At 50.7% G+C, this 18,786-nt stretch overlaps 1 protein-coding gene across 1 annotated transcript; it reads right to left on the bottom strand.

Annotated features, from left to right (window-relative positions):
• On the bottom strand, positions 1-17,368 carry LOC137167365 (NACHT, LRR and PYD domains-containing protein 12-like). The gene is made up of 10 exons (XM_067569470.1): positions 17,246-17,368; positions 12,231-12,299; positions 11,689-11,855; positions 10,272-10,449; positions 9,700-9,765; positions 7,005-8,730; positions 6,443-6,529; positions 5,095-5,265; positions 4,043-4,210; positions 1-1,823 (listed from the first exon to the last, which is right to left on the bottom strand). The coding sequence occupies exons 2-10, from the start codon at positions 12,262-12,264 to the stop codon at positions 1,742-1,744; spliced, it is 2,679 nt and encodes an 892-aa protein (XP_067425571.1). The 5' UTR covers positions 12,265-12,299; positions 17,246-17,368; the 3' UTR covers positions 1-1,741.
• Between the last annotated feature and the right edge of the window lie 1,418 nt (positions 17,369-18,786).

Here is an 18,786-nt window from a genome sequence, read left to right as displayed (position 1 = left end):
TTGTGTCATACATGCGTTAGTCAGTGCAAACATTCAAACAACATTTTGTTCGGTACAATTAACACTCAGGAAGCGAGCATTACAGGGGTCATTCAAGGTGGCAAGTAAACATTGCCTGACCAAGTGCATCGCATAAAGAAACATTACTGGGAATCATTGTCAAAATGCACCTTCAAAGCCTCCCTGATTCCAATAGCCACCCGCTGTGCCCCTCTAATGGCCCTGGTATCTGGCTGCTCAAAATTAGCAGCCAGCCAATCATCCTCAGCACTTTACCCCGGGGAAACTTTTCTCCCTTCGCTTCGCAAATATTATGCAGAGTACAGCAGGCCACAATGACCATCTGAATATTTTCCTCTCTGAGGTCTAGCCAGTCAAAAAGGCAGCGCCAGCAACCTTTTAATCAACCAAAGGTCCATTCAACGGTCATTCGGCACCTGCTGAGCCTGTTGTTGAAGCGCTCCTTGCTGCTGTCTAGGTTCCTGGTGTAAGGCTTCATGAGCCATGGGCGAAAGGGGTAGGCTGGGTCTCCAAAGATCACTATGGGCATTTTCAAATCCCCCATTGGAATCTTCTGGTGTGGAATGAAAGTCTCAACGTGCAGCTTTCTATATAGTCCAGTGTTCCAAAAGGAGCGTGTATCATGCACCTTCCCTAACTGCCCTGCGTTGATGTCAGTGAAACGGCCCCGATGATCCACCAGTGCCTGCAAGACCATGGAGAAGCAGCCCTTTCAGTTGATGTGCTCCGTTGTAAGATGGTCTGGGGCCAAAACTGGGATATGCGTTCCATCCAGGGAATCCCATTGCCTCAAAACCATCGATTATTTCCTGCATATTACCGATAGTCACAGTCCTTCGTAGCAGGAGGCAATTAATGCCCCTACACACTTGCATCACCACAACTCCCATGATGGACTTTCCAACTTCAGACTGATTTGCGACTGACCAGTAGCAGTCTGGAGTTGGGCTATTTGTAGAAAGTGGGGACAAGAATTTTCATATGGAGAACAGAAATGCTTTAGAAAAGTTGGCAGGAAAGGGAAAGTTTGTAGGTAGCCTAGGTACAGAGACTTAAACAGCTACAGTTCAAAGGGAACAATAGCAGTAAATATTTGAGCCCCTGAGGCCATCCAATCCAGAGTCAGGGCTCTTCTGGCCTTGCGCCTGGGGGTGCCCTTTCCAGTCTCTATGCCAAGCAAATAGGAACTTGTAGGTTTCCAGGCCAGGCTCACTTAGTATCGGTCATTGGGGACACTCTGTGCTGGGTTCCTGCCCAGCCGCTGCTGCTCCCCCATAAATCCCATACAGACCTGTACCCACCTGTTCCATCTGGCAGTCACAGTCTGTTCCACCCATGGCTCTGCACATACGGTTCCTGGGAATTCCACTCTGAATTTGGCTTCTCTCCAACTCCCTATTTGCTGGGTGGCTGCTGTTTCAGTTTCCCTTCAGCTCCTTGCTTGCCATGTGGCTGCTGCTTCCTTACCCAGCCAGCAGGAAGGAGATGTGCAGCAGGGAGGGGGCTGATGGGTGTTGTAGTCCCCTGCTCAGCAGAGCCATCATAGGAGTTTGGTCAGAGGTTCATTGCAATGTGCCCCTATTTGTTTTACTGTTATGCAAGGCACCTTTAATCCCCAGTTGCGTCACCCCTCACCACACGCAGCAGACACTGCACCAGGCAGTGCATCTCTAGAGCCCAGGTGCTGCTTTCATGGGACAGAACAGCACAGTTGGGTTCTTTAAAAATGAATGTCCAGCCCTTCTCTCTGCAGGTTCTTCAGCTGCTTTTCCACAGCTGGAGAGAAGTCGTTCAAGCCCAGCCTAGAAGACGAAGAGAAAACATGCAGGGCTACTGTCTGGTAACTCGTATCACAAATGAACATGACTCTGCTATTGTTCTCTCTCTTAGGTGCTTATATGGCTCCATTCTCAGTCCTAGTGTATCTATCCATGCAGCAACCCTAGGAGGCAGGGAAGTGCTATTATCCCCATTTTACAGGGGGGGAAAGTCAGGCACAAGAGACTAAGAGCTTGTCTAAATGAACACTTAGCGCACAGCAAGCTGGGCGTAATCTACAGCACATGAGCCTGCTGTGCATTGACTGTCCACGTGAACCTTGCTACTGCATGCCACGACTTCCCTAGTGCAACATTTCTCAACCTGTTTGATACCAGGCACCGGTTTGCTGCCTCCTTAAACTGTGTCAGGGAGATCTCAGGAGACCTCAGGGACCAGCACCAGTCCAGGGACCGGTTGTCGAGAAACCCTGACCTTATGTTTTAGACTTTTTTTTTTTCTTAATTCTTTTGCTAATGTGAAAAAACAGCACTGGTGGTATGTTAATAAAATGTAAGGACTCTTTTCTATGCAGTGAGACCTATTTGAAGCAGCATGCTTTTTTAAAAGCTGTTAATGTTTGCAGCAATAGCCCAGTTATAATTTACAATAAAAGGTATTTAACACTTTTTTAAAACTGTTTTAACACTTTTGCTATCATATTAAATAACATGAAAAACCATCAATGGTCATTTTTGAATGAGATGTAACATAAACCCTCTTATGTACGCAGCGAGGCCTATTTGAAGCAACAAGCTTTTTTAGAAGCTGTTACCTTTTATATCAAAAGCTCAGGCTTAAAATTAAATAATGTAAGCCTAAAGAGATGTTAAGTTGCCTTAATTTTCATAACCAAATAATTACACAAAGATTTTAGTCTAAATAACTAGCAAAACTGAAACCTGTTTATAGGAGTGTAAAGGAAGTTTTAAAAGTTCAGGGTACCATTAAAACACCCCCAAGTGATAGATTTTACAGTAAATTATTTTAAAAGGCAAAAGCCACAGACCTAGAGATCAGGACATTGGGGATGAGGCTGCTCTCCTGAGTTAGGGGAATACTGATAACTGTTGGAAATCTTTTTTAGTGAAACGGTTTTGTGGGCAGCCTTTCTTCGTTAGTGGTTATGCTTTAGCACAGGCAAGGATGGGGTTTTACAATAATAAAACAAAACATAAAAGACATGTTTAAAGGAACTCTTTAAAAAAAAATGTTAGTTTGCTTTTCAGATGCAAGATAAACGCACGCACTGGGTTATCTGAAGAAACAGCCCTCTACCCCTTTCCTGACATTTTCCCCCTCAATTTAAAACTTTTATGTTCTTTTTGCTAAACAGGCCGTGTTTAATCATCTCAAATAAAAATTTAACCTGAAAAACAACCGTGACAAAGTGTGCTTTGTAGTGGCCCTCTCTCAACAAAAGGTGTTCTACTTATTTTACAATAAAAAAACTTAAAAAGAGACAAAAGCCACAGACCTAGAGAACAAGACACTGGGGATGAGAGAGCCGTCCTCAGTTTCAGGGGAATATTGCTGAGGTGGGGAGGGGGCTGGGTGGGGTGGGGGTGACTGAGGGCAGGGCCACGGGCGAAAGAAGCGGGATGGGAAGCTGGCCTCCCCCAGGGGAAGCTTCATCCACCGCCCATGGTCGTAAACCTCAGCTCTCCCTTTCTAGGGGAGCCATTGATTGTTCTGCCCTGGGGCCCGGAATTGCTCTCGGCGGCCCTGACTGACATCCCGTGAGTCTGAATCCTGGGTAGATTCCCAGAACAAGCACAGCACAGGAAGCCCTCATGCCCCTGCCATGCACATAGGCACCAGCCAATGCCTCAGCCCTCACCGGGCAGGACACTGAGCGCACAGGCCAGGCTCCACAGCCCACCTCTTCCTTGGTTCCTTTGCTGAGGTTACCAGCAGACTGGGATAAGTGACGCCAGTTTGAGCACCGACCGTGGTGATGGGACACGTGGCCACCAGGGAGTGATTAAAGAGCACCAAAATCGTGTGACATGGGTCACCAACCAGCCATGGGACAGCAGCAACCTTTGGTCCCCACCAACCAGGATCAGATCCATTCCCAGTCCCCCTCCCCACAACCAAGAATAAAGAAATGAGGTTTGCAAGATGTGCGTAACGAGAGGAGAAAAGAAAACGAACTGGCTGTGTGTCTGCCCTGCGGGAGGAGCCGGGGGCGCTGCCTTACCTGATCTCGGTGAGGCTGGGGCACGTCAGGATAAAGAAATGCATGTGTTCAGTGCACCGATCAGAGAACATATTCGCACTCAGGTTCAGATGCCGAAGGCTGGAGGCCTTGGAAAGGGCAGAGCAGAGTCTCTCACAGGAGTCATCTGACAAACCAGTTCTCTGGAGGCTGCAGCAGAGCACGGGACACACACCTTAGAGAAAGGCTGCAGTACAGACAGGGCTTCCTCCATGTCTGGCTGTCTACGTCTGTGCATCTCCCCACCATCCTCCTTTCACTGGTCCATGTCACTTTGCCTCCTTCTGTCCCCCTGCCTCTCCCCCCCTTTCTGCTAATCTCACCGTGTACGGCAGAGTCACGCAGGTTTAACAAACCTAAATTTGGTACGGGGGCTGAGCATGGACTCTTCGCCTTGCTAAATCCTAATCAACAATCCACTAGATGCCTAGATTCTAAGACCAGAAGGGACCACCATGATCGTCTGGTTTGCCCTCCTGCGCACCACAGGCCATATAACTTCCCAGAAATAATTCCAGCTAGTGCAATAACTGACTGGTCATGAGAGTACCTAGAAACCCCTCCATTTCCACTCCCTGCCACGCTCACACCCACACAAGATCAGAACAGCCTCAACCACTTTTTTCTGGAAAGCATGTTGCTTCTGAGGCCAAGATCAGGATATTGAGATCCTTTGGGCAGGGATTTCAAAGCAGTGCAAATTTAATTGGCCCCTCTCCTGTGGCAGCAACTGGCTGATCAAGGCAGGGCTGGCCATTCCTTTCAAGGGACTTGGAGGAGAAATGTTTCATCTCCCCTTCCCCTGCGTGGTTCGCTCCACGGGAGATGGGACCAGCATATGTGAACCTGACAAGATTCTTTGTGCTCGTGTGAATCCTCATTTTTGTGTCACCCTCCCAGACATGATCTGAAATGAAGCATACGCCAGGAAATGGGTGAAGGGCTTTGACAGTCGAACACAAATATCGAAACAGGAAGAGCAAACACCCAGAAAACGTTTAGTGCCCTAGAGCAGCAGTGTCACTGATACTTACACTAATTTCTGAATCTTGCACTCTGGGGACTCAAACACCTTTAATAGGTAGGAAAGGCCAATATTCTGCAGTTTATTCTTCTTCAGGTCAAGACTCAGGAGGGTCCAGTTTTCCTTGAGGGCTAAGGCCAGGGCTTCATAGCAGACGTCAGTGAATGCGTTCTTCCCAAGGCTAGATAGCGGGGAGCGAGAGAAGGAGCCACATGAATGAGAGCAAAAAACAGGAAAAGATAGAGAGACGAGAGAGAAAATGTCAGAGCCAAGAGGAGGATGAGTGAGAAGCAATAGGAGAACAGAACAAAGGGACACGGAGCTGACAGATCATATGGGGGAGGAAGGAAATGAGTGAGACACAATGGGAGAGGCGCCCAGAGAACCAATACCCAGTCATGAGGGAGGAGACCCGTCAGCATGAACGGCACACAGATGGGGATAGGATGGAGGGGCCACCACATGCAGACAGGGCAGCCAGAGCCCCAGGGGAAGAACGAGACAGAAGAAGGACAAAGCTTTTCGCTTAACACGTAATCTGCACTGCAGCGCTGCAGGCCGCAACGGGGAGCCAAGGAGTTTGCATGCTGGGCCGTGAGTCTGTCTTGGGGGCTGTAGCAGAGCGACTGCTAAAAAGCAACCAAACGCAGCCCCAGGAGAGCGTGACGTTGCACTAGGACACCCGCACAGAGCCAGCTCCACAGCCAGGGCGGGGGAGCGTGGGACAGGTGTGGTGAACTAGCATCTGAGCTCCATGCGGCCAAGTCAGAGCCACGGGTCTAGTTCTCAGATTCACCCTCTCACTCCCTGGCCCTGCAAGGTCTGTGGGGGGAGCAGCACACCTGCACTGGGCGGTGGAGCGGGATAAAGCACAAACCACACTACCAAAGTGAGGGGCCCAGCCTGGCAGGGAGGAGACTCAGACAGGCCTCCAAGCCAGAAGGATGACAAAGTCTCCAGGGGGATGGGTTACAGCAGACAGAGTGGGCAGCCAACAGATCATTAGAGACCTCAGGAGGACCTGGATTTCACATCTCTGTCGCACGGCCGCTGCTGGGACGCTGGTTCAGTCCTGACTCCAAGGGAAAAGAGCCACATTCCCAATCACCACCACCCTGGATTTTCCCCGGAGATCTCCCATCCCAGTACTGAACAGACCCATTGCTGCTTCGCTTTAACACAAAACAAAAAAAAGCAGACAATGGGCAAGGACAAAAGGGCATAGCCCCAGGGTTATCGTGACGCCTGACCTAGCCCCCCCATGGACACTGGTAGCAGGCCCCATGACGCTTCAGAAGACGAAATACATTTGAAAAGGAGAGAGAGAATTACTCGTGAGACCCAGACCACGCAGTTACCTCAGAGCCTGCAGCTTACAGTTTGGGTGCTTTAGGACATCGCAAATAATCTCCATTGCAGGATTTTTCAGATCGTTGTCCAAGAGACTGGGGGGAATGAAAGAACAAAGTATTTCAGGCTGGATACAGACAAATCGATAGAGCCCTGCACACATACAAAACCTGTATCCACAGCCGAGCTGTGAGCTGCACCTCAACCTTCGCTTGCATCACAGCCAGTGCTAGGGACCTTTTCATCCTGACGGCTCACAAAGTGAAAGGCCTGATCCTGCACTTCTCGCCCAGCCAAAGCTCCTGTTGAATCCAGGGGGAGCACTGGGTGCACGAGAGAAGCAGAACTGGGTCCCAAGGACACCGTGGCCTGGTCTACATTTACCTTCAAATGGTCCACAAGTGAAATAGACGAAGGACGGCTATAACATGGGTTTGGATCTTGTATGTTACGGCACGGTGTGATGTCCATATTTGTAACACCGCTGGGAACCGTCGGCCTGAGAGTGCTCCTGATTTCAGAACTCAGTTCTGTAATGCTTTACATTTTACACACAGCCTCTTTTCCTACCTCAGGTTTCTGATGTTGTGTAATTCATGTTGGAGTTTCCCCAGGCCCTCGTTCTGGATGAGGCAGGAATCTAGGGCTAGGCGCCCTATCTGTTCACAGCAACTCAGCACATAAGCAAGGACGGTACAATCCACAGGCAGGAGGTACAAGTCTGAGAAGTCCAGCTGGGCATCTTTGCCCACCACCTCACACACAAGTTGCTTGTTCTGGGATTCAAAGAGCAAACTGAATACATTCATCAGTCTCCTCTTCCCCTCAGGCTCTTCCATGTTCTCCATCTCCCCATAGTTCATCTCAGTGAGCAACTCAATAACCTTATGAGTTGCCTCTGCAGAGAGCTTCCCCACGTATTTCTCCAGAGGCGCCCTGGTGGCAGGATGGGAGAGCCCTGCCAGGAAGCGAGAGAAGATCTCATAGTCACCTTCCTTACAGGACCTGGCTTTAGCCATTGTCTCTCTGAACTTGTCCTCCTTGTAATCTAGGTAATGCACGAGGGCAGCAAAGAACTCCTGGATGGTGAGGTGAAGGAAGGAATAGGTCACCTGGGAACAGCCATCAGTTTGAGGGTTCTCCACCATGAAGCCAGAGAGGAATGGAGAAAACTCCACGTTGAAAGCCTGTAAACAGTTCAGATCAAAAACTAGAGTGTGGTTTCTCATGCCGTATTCAGCCAGCCACCCGACACTTATCAATGTATCTCGCATCCTCTGAGGCTCAGGCCGCTCCTGCGTGTGATTGGCCAGAACGTGGGTGACGTAGCTCACAAAGAGCTGGGTCACTGTTCTGGGTGCAGGCTGGGGTTTCCCTGCCTTGGCGAAGCAGGGTTTCAGAGCCGTGCATGTGATCCAGCAGTAAGAGGGGTTGTAGCACAGGGTGTACAGAACCTGACTGTCCCTCACGTACGCAAAGGCCTCTCCGGAGACTCTCTCATCTCCAAAGAACATAGAAAAGTATCTTTCCCTTTCCTTGGAGAGGAAGCCCACGATACTGGCCACTCTATGGAAGACTCCAGCCTCCAAATTGGTCAGCTTGCTGGGACGGCTGGTCAGCAACACAGAACATCCCTTCAGCAGAGTCTGTTTCAGCAGGCTGGCGACAACCACAGTCACTGGCTTCACGTCCCCTGGATTCATACACAGCTCATTGGATCCACCTCTGCTTAATTTCAAATCAGTCTTGCTCTCATCCAAGCCATCAAAGATGAAAAGCAGCTTCTCAGGGTCTTCCAGGACTCTTCGGAGCTTGTCCCTGAGGTGTGGATGTGTTCGACGGATCAGAGATTCCAGGCTCATCGTCTCCTGATTCAGCTCCCGGAACTTGAAGAAGAAAACAAAGGCAAATTTCTGGTAGTGCTTCCCTGTTGCCCAGTCAAAGATGAATTTCTGCACCAGGGTTGTCTTGCCCACGCCGGCTACTCCGCTCACCATCACAGACAGCGGGACACGACGGGATCGAAAGCACCAGCGGAAGAGCCGGTCAGGGGTGATGCGCTCCAGCTCGCTCTTCATTCTCCTCTGGAGGCGATATTCATTCAGCTCCCCGGCTGCTGCCAGGGCCTCGTGCTCATGATGAGTCTGCTTCTTGAAGTGACGGTCCGAGACCACCTTCAGCTCCACATAGCGGCTAAAGATGGGGAACTTCTGCCCTTCCGATTGCCTGGGGGTCTTGTTTTCATTCAGCATCCGTGTGAGATCATGGAGCTTGGCTTTGTGCTTTTCCTGCAAATCTGGAATGAAGAAATGTGATGAGACAGACACTGCGCAGACCCAGCCACCTTTCTCTTACACCCCCCGTCATGTTTCTGTCTTTCTTTCCCATTTCTGACCTCACCCCTTACTGCTCATCACCATTTACACCTTGAGAGATAACAAGCAAAGGCCTGATAGAAACACATCTCTTCTCATTTGTACTCTAATCCGATACCAGGCTGTGGCCTGGAGAGATAAGCACCTGCTCTGATTTCACTCTCTGTCTTCCCTCTGCCCTTTTCTCTGCCGAGTCAGATCGTGAATATTTTCTGGTTTGCACTGGACCTTGCACTGAGATACAGCAGGACGGCAACACGTGCCCTGTTCCAGCTCGTGTGATTCAATACCTGCAAACCCAGCAACGCTGACAGGTCAAATTTTGACCACAGCTGGTTCAGCGTACCTATAAAATAAGGATCCGCTTCAGCAGGTGCAGCTGAAAGAGAGCAGAGAAGCCCCAGCACTCGTGCTGCGCTGCCCAATGCATTCCAGTGCAGCTCAATACAGGCTGGGTCAGTATGAGCCCAGGTGTTCTGCACCTACACAAGGGGAAAGGGTGTAAGAAGCCTTTCTACCTCTGGACACAATTGCATTCCCTGTGCACCCCAAAGCAGGAATCCTGCTTCCTCCCCCTGCCGCCTGCACCTTCCTAGCACCCTTTGGGACACAGGACACGCCTCTAGGGGTGAGGAGGAAGCAGGGCCACGGTCCTGTTCTGTGCGCCCTGGCTAGCAGAGATGGCTGAGCTCACAGCGGGAGTCAGCTGCATGCTCTGCAGGCGTGTTTCCTCAGCCCACTGTACCCCACCGAAGCCGAGTCTGAATCGCGCAGTTCTGTCCCAACCCCAGCACGGATCAGCGCCTCTAAGGCATGATGGAGCCGTTCATCAGCAAGAACAGGGATGAGACGTTGCTCCAGTTACGTACAGCTTAATTCCATCACGGTACCTTTCAGTTCGTCGTCAAGAGCGTGCCCGTTTTTGTTCAGGAGATTTTCCTTTAACAGATTTTGACCTAAATAGAAAGCGAGAGCGCGCAGGTTGTGCTGTTAGCCGCCAAGGGTTATTGTTACAAACATGACCTTAATATCACATTTCCCTGTTCTGAGATCTCAGGTTTACCTCTATATTTAACATCAGTGACACAACACTGAGTTTTCCTTTTATATTTATTATAACGGACTTGTTTCATCTCCACCATGAGAGAGAGACATCAGGTACATCGCCACATAGCTGCTAAAACCAGCTCCTAGCCTTGTGCGGACATGAAGCCGGGTGTCTGAGATCAGGACCCACTCCAGACCATTTCTTCACTGTTCTCTTTTCATGCTCATCACCGCACGGTCAGAGCTGCTCTCTGCCCAGCTCTCTCTCTACAGGCACCTTATCCATCCAAAAGGGGTCCCCACTTCTGTACAGATCCTTCTTTCTCCCTGCTTGCGCCCAGCTCTCTGCTCTCTCGTTCATACGATTCCCGTGGGTCCCCACCGGTGCAGGTGTCCCCCACGCGGAGTACATTACCGTTCTGAACAATTTCATCCAGCATCCCATGGAGATTGGGGTGAGCCCACCTGCTCTGCAGAGCAAACAGACACTTCCAGAAACCCAGCCCTGTGGCCTGGCTCGAAACCAAAACGTCATCCACCAGCTTCTCTGCAGCGCTGGTTGAGTCGTGGTTCTTCTCCCAGGCACCGTAATCCTAAACCACAGAGGGACACAAGAGGAGGAAGAGTCAGAAGCTGCTTGCAGTGGCAGGGTGGGTGTAGCTGCTAGAATAGACTCAGAAGGGTGACCTAACGCCCCAAGGGCCACTTCTTAAAAGTGACCAACACAGTAACTGGCCCATGGGTAGAAGGGCAGCAAAAGGCTCTGCCAGGGCAGAGTGGGCTGGTGAGGAAGTCAAAGTGCGGAGTTTCATTGCTGTGGCAGAGATCTGGGTTCATGTAGGACTCCCCATTGCTTTTCAGCCCCAGATCAGTGCAGATTGGGGGCTCTGCTGCATTTTCATCCCCAGAAGAGGTCAGAGGTCAGCATCGCTCTTACAATGCCACCTGGAAGTGTAATTAAGGGTTAACTTTGAGGAGGCATGTTCCCGGCACACCTGGATGTAGAGACACCTGACGGGTGACTGCCAAGGGGCTCAGTATGGAAGGTCAGACTGAGAGCCCTTAGCGATTACAATTAACCATGAATTACAATGAGTGTATAACCTAGGGGCAGATCGATGTCACTCCGCTTTGGTGCTCACCCCTACACTGTATTTATCTTCGTTCGTGATTTACAGTTTCTAGTATCTGTTGTCATATCTCCCTGGATTTAGAATGATAGAATCCTAGAAGATGAGGGTTGGAAGGGACCTCGGGAGGTGTCTAGTCCAACCCCCTGCTCAAAGCAGGACCAACCCGACTAAATCATCCCAGCCAGGGCTTTGTCAAGCCGCACCTTAAAAAAATCTAAAGATGGAGATTCCACCACCTCCCTAGGTAACCCATTCCAGTGCTTCACCACCCTCCTAGGCTGTTCTCGGTGGTGGTAGATGACAGAATTAGGAGCAATGGTCTCAAGTTGCAGTGGGAGAGATCTAGGTTGGATATTAGGAAAAGGTTTTTCACTAGGAGGGTGGTGAAGCGCTGGAATGGGTTACCTAGGGAGGTGCTAGAATCTCCATCCTTAGAAGTGTTTAAGCTGCGGCTTGACAAAGCCCTGGCTGGGATGATTTAGTTGGGATTGGTCCTGCTTTGAGCAGGGGGTTGGACGAGACACCTCCCGAGGTCCCTTCCAACCCTCATCTCCTAGGATTCTACGGACTGCACACACAAGCCCCATTGGCCTGACACCAGAGGAGGTTTCCATGGGGAGAGCTCTAAGGTCCAAGAATGCCTAGCCTAGAATGGCAGCACTAGCCTAGCTTCCCGTCGTTCAGTGAGCAGAGCCGTACCTCGGCCTCCTGAGCAGTGATGACGCGTCTGCTGGTGAGTTCCTGCAACACGGTGAGAATGTCGTTCTCAAGGACATAGACCAAGTCCGGGCGGAAGTGCTCGCTCAGCTTCCGCAGCTCCCCAGATGTAAAATTATCCAGGTGGCTTCTGAAGGCTTCAATGTCATCTGCGGAGAAGACCAGCACTTAGACATTATGGCACTTCTGGCTTGGGATGGCTCATATCCATTCATTGGTAACTTGCACCCTGATCTGAGACATCACAACCACTCCACGTACAGCCTTTACGAGAAAGTTGCATTTTAAGGACTAATATAGGCGCACTGGCTGGGAAGGCGCTCACAGCATCTGCAATCCCAGCCTCTCCCTGCAGGGATAGTGCAAGAGCACAGCTGTCAGAACCTCCATCCCTATTCCAGTCCTGGTCTCTCCCAGGCGGGCGCTGGCAGGAATGGGGCAGGGCTCTAGGGGTGGCGCTGCGCTCTGCCACAGGAGCAGCGCGGGTTTGTCTGCGGTGAGAGGAGCCCATCGGTCACACTCACCGTCGGTCACTGCAGGCCGCTGGCTGGACGCCATTTCGCTCACTCTGTGCCGTGGCGTCTCCGGGAAAGCTAGGGAGAGGGAAACATCCGTCATACAAAGGCAGGGGAAGCCGCTTCCGTCTCCAGCGGATACGTTCTCAGCATTCGTTCTTAGCCCCTTACAAGTGAAATCCTGGCCCCGGTGAAGTCTTTGGGAGTTTTGCCATTGACTTCCCCGGAGTCATCAGGCCACTCAGGAGACAAGAGGCCTCCTAATCCTGATGGTCAGGGAGCTTGAGAGCGAATCAGAAGAGCCCTTGCAAATCCTGAGAAGAAGAGGGGGTCCCCAGACTAGGCAGGTGATGGTATGAACTGTAAGCCTGGCTTTCAGGACCGGGGGGTACCTGGGGAGTCCTCGTCGGTATATGTGAACGTATATGGGCTGTTTTTGTGTCACGTACTGGGGAATGTTTTGTTTTGGTAAGGGGGAAGTTTGGGGGTGCTTCGGGGGGTCCCTTGGAGTGGAGGCCCCGGAATAAGGAGGGTCTCACAGGTCAGGAAAAGACCTGCCTGTGAAAGAGAGAGGTTTTTCTGAAAAGGGGGGAGGTCTGTCACAGGGTGGCGGCCTCTGTGATTAAAGCACGCCCAGCTCCCCTGTGCCAGAGCAGATGCTCCCCATTGAGCAATAATGGGAGCATGGCTGCACCTGGAGCTGGAATGGGTCAGGGGGCAGTCCAGAGAGATAAAGAGGAACGGGGCTTGCTGGGGGGAGGAACTGGATGAGACAGAAAGCCGTAGGAAGCAGAACTGCCAGTCCCCTGTGAGGAGAGGCTCTCAAAACCGGAGATGCAATGGTGAGCTGAGAAACTAGCTTGTTTAAGTTTGGGAACAAAACCGCCTCAGAGAAACTGTGGGCATGGGGGAGAGCCATTCGGAAGCAGATGAAAAGAAGCACTGTCTTATCATGGATTTCAGTTTAGAAGACATACACCGGAGGTCCCAGGCGGCCAGCAATAAAACAGCATTAAAGAGTCTACAAATTATAGAGGGGGTATTCTTTTAACCCAAAAAGCACCTAAGCTGAGAGAGTGGTATTCTGGACTTTGTTGTGACAGATAAAGATGAATGAATGACTGGACTGGAAGTTGGCGGTTGCCTACGGACTAGTAATCATGACCTGATTACGTTTAACATGGGCAGAGGGCAGTACCATGTACACTTGGTGGTTCAAAAGGACTAATCTTCCAAAGCTAAGGAAAATTATAAGAGGAATTGACTGGGAATTCTTAAAAAGACTTCATGGGATGGCCAAAAAGCCACAATTTCACAATCAGGAAGAGGGCAACTTTGGCTAAAAGCCTTTCCTTATTCAGCAGCAAAACAAAGGCAATAATGGGAAATATAAAAGCAACATACAACAAAAGGAAAAAAGGGGAAATACATAGCAAACAAGATATTAGAAGTTCTGAAGCGTAGAAAATTGATAAGGGAAGCTAAAGACATTGGGGCTAAATATTTTTGTGCCCTTCACAACCTTTCCTATGATTCAAGGCACCACAGATAAGATAAATGAGTTTGCAGGCAGAGCTGGGAATACAGAACAGAGCTCTAATATAAGGCCAAGGCTCAGCAAGCCACTTTGCCACACTCCCTTTCAGAAAAAGCATGTCAGATTAGATACTTGTTTAGCCCACACAAAAACAGCATAGCTCTGTCACTGCCTAGCAGCTAGACTACATCTAGAGATTTATGAACTTATTACTTAACTTCCTTTATACCAATAGATCTGGTTCTTTGGATCCAATAGTAGCTATTAATGCTTTTTACATCCGGAAATGCCAGGTTCATTCCCCATTGATGACCCAAACAGGAGCATTGTTACAGTTAGCTAGGCTGCCTGCAAGCACTAGACCACAATCTGCTCCTAACACTAACAATAGAAACCTACAATCCTGATGCCCAGGCAGATCCCCTGTTGTCTCACAAATACTTGTGTAACCACTGGCAACGTGTGTGCTATGTCTCTTTGTATGTGCAGGTCCACATACAGAATAATAGGATGCTTTTCCCATCAGTGACAACCCCTGTAGCTGAAATGCAAGGTCTGTTTTCTGGATTTGAAGGTTGTGGAGTTGCACGGTGCTTGACCACATTGGGAGTGAAAAAAAGTGGAAATATAAGAGTTAGTGTAAGGGCCTGGTGGTCATTGTTAGAATGGTCTTACCTAGGATTTAAAATATGTGAATTTGGATGTTGTGTAAATATTTGTTTCACTGTTGCATTTTTACCATTTGTACCTTGTCAGCGGGAACTGTTCCTTTAAAAAGAGGGTGGGGCATGTTACTGCAGAACTAATTCACCTTGTCTTCACTTGAATTAGGCCTGGTCTTCACTGCAAAGAAAAGGGTGTGTTTTTACATTGGTACAACTAGCACACTTCGGTTCTTTGGCTAGGAAATCTAGTGTAGACAAGGCTCTGTCATTTTAATGTGAGGTAGCCTGAGATGAGACAGACCTTGCCCAGCTGCCCTGCAGTAACAAGTGCCTGCACCTTGTCTCCACTAGAGTTTGACAGTGAAATAGCTGATGTGTATTAGTTCTCTCTCTGTACAAACACCGTGGCCTAGCTGGAGTGAGAGAGGCCACCCTCTCAAGACAGTGGGCATGGTAGCCGCTGATGAGTTGTGCTGACTCGAGCTGTAGCCAGACAGCTCTAGTGAAAAGCACAGTTACACTCAAATGAAGGGTTTGCGTGTGTGGACTGGACTCAGGTCAGGGGCAATACTTGAGTTACAGCTCGAGTTCACTCCACAGTACCGCCAAGCTCCAAGACTGAGCACAGCGGGCAGGAGATTGAGTCTGTGTGCAGAAAGGAGGAGACCCCACCTGCGTCAGCCCCCAAAACTGCAGGGCTTAATTTAATAAACGTATCTTTTGAGAAAGCAGTACACATTCCTATAAAGTAGCGAGAACTGCCCAGTAGGTCACACGCTGGGTGTGAGCTGAAGTTCAACAGTCAGACAACAGGCCAAAACACAGGATTTTTTTTTTTTTTTTTTTTAAATCTCATGAGTTTTTTGGGGGAGGGGGAGCCTGACTCACGAGGTTTTTTTACTTTTGGCGCCGGTAATACAGTCTCCAGCCCCAAATACCAGCTTCAAAACCAACCATTGGAAAGGTGTCGGGCTTTGATTCTGGCTTTGCCTGGCTCCCGGTTATGCAGCTTAGATGGAACGTCTCCCTTTCTCACCCACCCCTAAAAAACAAGTCCCTGCCTGGCCTTCTTATACACTGGAAGGAAGCAGAAAAAGGTACTACCTCCTGCTATTGAATCTGCAAATCACCTTTCAATAATTCAGAAAGACAGAATTCCTGCAAATGCTGACCATGGTTGATATGGTGAGAACAGGACCTGTGGGACCCTCCCCAGACTCCATCTCAGGCGAACAGTATAGGAAAGCCCTTTCCACCAGGGGTCAGATTCTGGGGGCAGTAATAATTCACTGTTGCCAACTATCATGATTTTGTCACAGGTCTTGCCATGTTGTTCTTAAAGCCCCAGCGCCAGGGAGCTGGTTGTTACCTGAGAATCCCAGCCTTCGTTGTTCTTAGAACAGTCAAACAAAATGGAAGAGAAAAGCTAGAAAATTTGACCCCTGAATAGCCTAGTGCCACAAAGCAAATAAAAAGAACCCCAGCTCTATCGTTTATTAAACCTCGTGATTTTTGAATGGTTGGGGACGGCAAAACTATACACACACGTGTATATGCACCCCTTCCCACCCTCAAACCCCACTTCTACACACACACTTCTCCACCCTGCTCTTTCTGTTCCTCGCCCCCAGCATCACTTCCAAGGTCCATGGCACCTTCAGGCCCCACGTTCCGCTGCCCCATAAGGCCTGACAGTCCAGCTGTTTCAGCCTGTCTGGCAGCAGAGAGGGCTCCGTAGAAGAGGGCTGGCCAGTGAGCGGCTGCCCTGAGAGCACAGCAGAGCTCAGTGATTCTCCCAGACTTTGCTAGCGTGTAGCCACCCCCGGTCCATTGTTTATCTTGCATACACCTAGGCATCCTTTAAGCAATAGGATAACGGTTGCCCCAAAAGACTCCATGAGAGCAGCTTCCTGTGGGGCAGGGATAAACCTAGGCCCTGACTGTGGTCAGGAGACAGCAGTTTTTATGCAGTTATAATTATCTCATCAGCCTGGAAGCTTCCCAATCTCCCCCAGCTGACGCTGCCAGCTACTGAACTGAGCTCTTCGTTAGAGCCCTGCACATCCACGGATCTCCGCTTTATATCCATGGACCATTTTTGCAAATCGGGTGCGGATGCAAATTTTGTATCTGCGCAGGGCTCTGCCCTTCACATTTGTGGCTTCGAGGCCAGGCAAGTTTTACTGGGGTCTCCCTTTTAACCTGCTCTCCTGATGCAGGTTGGCCACACAGGCATGAGAATCAGATCAAGAGGGGCCAGCCTCCCCCCCACATGGCTTACAGCAGTGAAAACAGCTGGTCACTCAAAGGGGTTATTGGACCAGCTGTGCAGAAACAGCAGCCTTCCCATTCCAAGGCCAAAGCCAGCCCTGGCACAAATGGTTTATGTCCAGGCTGGACCCCTGCAGAGAACCCCCGGGGTGCTGAATCGGGCACTTTCTGGGGAATGAGACTCCTGGGCCTGCCACAGTCTCCGATTTCTCCCAGTAGAACCGAAAAGCTCAAAGGCCAGGGGTGCTGGAACCATTTGTAGAGTGGGAGGTGGGGGGAGCAGCTGAGAGTCATGGAACCAAACTGCAAACCCTGGAGAGGATGGAAACCACTGGAGGTGGCCAGCCCCAGCACCCCCAGTTCCTGCACCCATGCCAAAGCCCCCCTCAGAGTCCCCGCTGCACCCTGAGACTCTCCTTCCGCCCGGCCCTCACTTTCACTTTCCCTTTCCATCTGCCGCTCCCACGCCCGGGGAGATTCTGCCCCACACTCTGACCCCAGCTGCCCCGATCTCCCCCTGGGGAAGAGCCCCGGGCCATCCCGTCACTTACCTGGCAGGCTGGGGGGGAGGGGAATCTGCACATGAACCTGGGCTGGGCGGCGGGTTCCCGGCCGAGCAGGAGGAGCGAGGAAGCCCCTGGAGGAGGCACAGAACGGCACGAGCCCCGGGCTGCTAACGCGGGAGGGGCGGGGCTGCAAGGTCCCTCCTGTGCTGGAGCCGAGCGGAGCGTCCCACCCGGGTCCCCCGCAGTGCTGGGCTGCAGCTGGCGGGCACAGCCGGGCAGATTAGAGGAGGGCGAGCGAGAGAATTGCTGGGCCCAGGGGACAACCAACATTTACATACAGCTAAGTCCCTGCAGCTGTGTGCAGCTGTGTGCTCTGGCCAGCATAGCTGGAGCCATGCACCAATGTGGCAGCAGCAGAGAGGCGAGGCCCCGTGTGTGTGTGTGTGTGGGGGGGGGTCCCAACCTTTTTGAGTGAAAGCACCTCTGGTTAACACTAGGTGAAACACATGCAACCCCCCCAATATCCCGACCTGCCCCCTTACCAGCCATACACACACAACCCCTATAAACACATATAATGATAACACTCAATTACATCAATAATAGTAAATTACTCTGACCTGAGTAAGAAGCGAAGCCTTCCCTGGTGCAGCCGTCACCGCACACCCTGTGTGGCCCCACTTTTTCCCATGCCTCATGAACTGAGGGTAATGGAGGTGGGCCCTGGCTCCAGGCCCCCACCAACCGGGGCTACGCCTCTCCAGCTGGGTGCCTGGTCAGTGCAGATGTGGGGGGGCTGCTCCTCCGCTCCGGCCAGCACAGAGATCGAGGCTGACCTCAATATTACTGAAGCCTCATGGACCCCCCTGTAATCTTTGGTGCCCCCCCCCCGGGGTCCCATCCCCCAGGTTGGGAACCATTGAAGAGGACTATAAAATCATGGCTAGTGCAGAGAAAGTAAATAAGGAGGTGTTATTTATGCCTTCTTCTAACACAAGACCTGGGGTCACCCAATGAAATTAATAGGCAGCAGAGTCAAAACGAACAAAAAGATGTATTTCGTCACACAATGCACAGTCCACCTGCGGAACTCCTTGCCAGAGGATGTTGTGAAGGCCAAGACAATAACAGGGTTCCAAAAGTAACTAGATACGTTCACGGAGGATAGGTCCATCAATGGCTATTAGGGATGCAAAGCCATGCTCTGAAGTGTCCCTAATCTCTGTTTGCCAGAAGCTGGGAATGGGTGACAGGGGATGGATCACTGGATGATGACCTGTTCTATTCATTCCTTCTGAAGCACCTGGCATTGGCCACTGTCAGCAGAAAGGACACTGGGCTAGACGGACCATTGGTCTGGCCGTTCTTATATAATAACACAGCACTGAGGCACAGCTGCAGGGACACGGGCTGCCCTGAGCCAAGTGATAATCTAGGAAGTTCAGCTTCGGACATCAGAAGAGCCCTAGGAGCCAGTCCTGCCTTTGGAACATGCCCTGCAGACCCAGACAGCCGGGCGGGGAGGCAGAAATTTAGCAGCTGTGGTTAGCCAAATGAGCCACAGGGCGTCACTGTTGCTCTGCATC

The sequence above is a fragment of the Emydura macquarii genome, unplaced genomic scaffold, assembly GCF_026122565.2.
Source record: "Emydura macquarii macquarii isolate MOO-44397 ecotype Brisbane River unplaced genomic scaffold, CSIRO-AGI_Emac_v2 contig_2924, whole genome shotgun sequence".
NCBI classification, from domain to species: domain Eukaryota; kingdom Metazoa; phylum Chordata; order Testudines; family Chelidae; genus Emydura; species Emydura macquarii.
The sequence above is the reverse complement of the archived record's forward strand: the minus strand, read 5'-3'. Positions and strand labels throughout refer to the sequence as shown.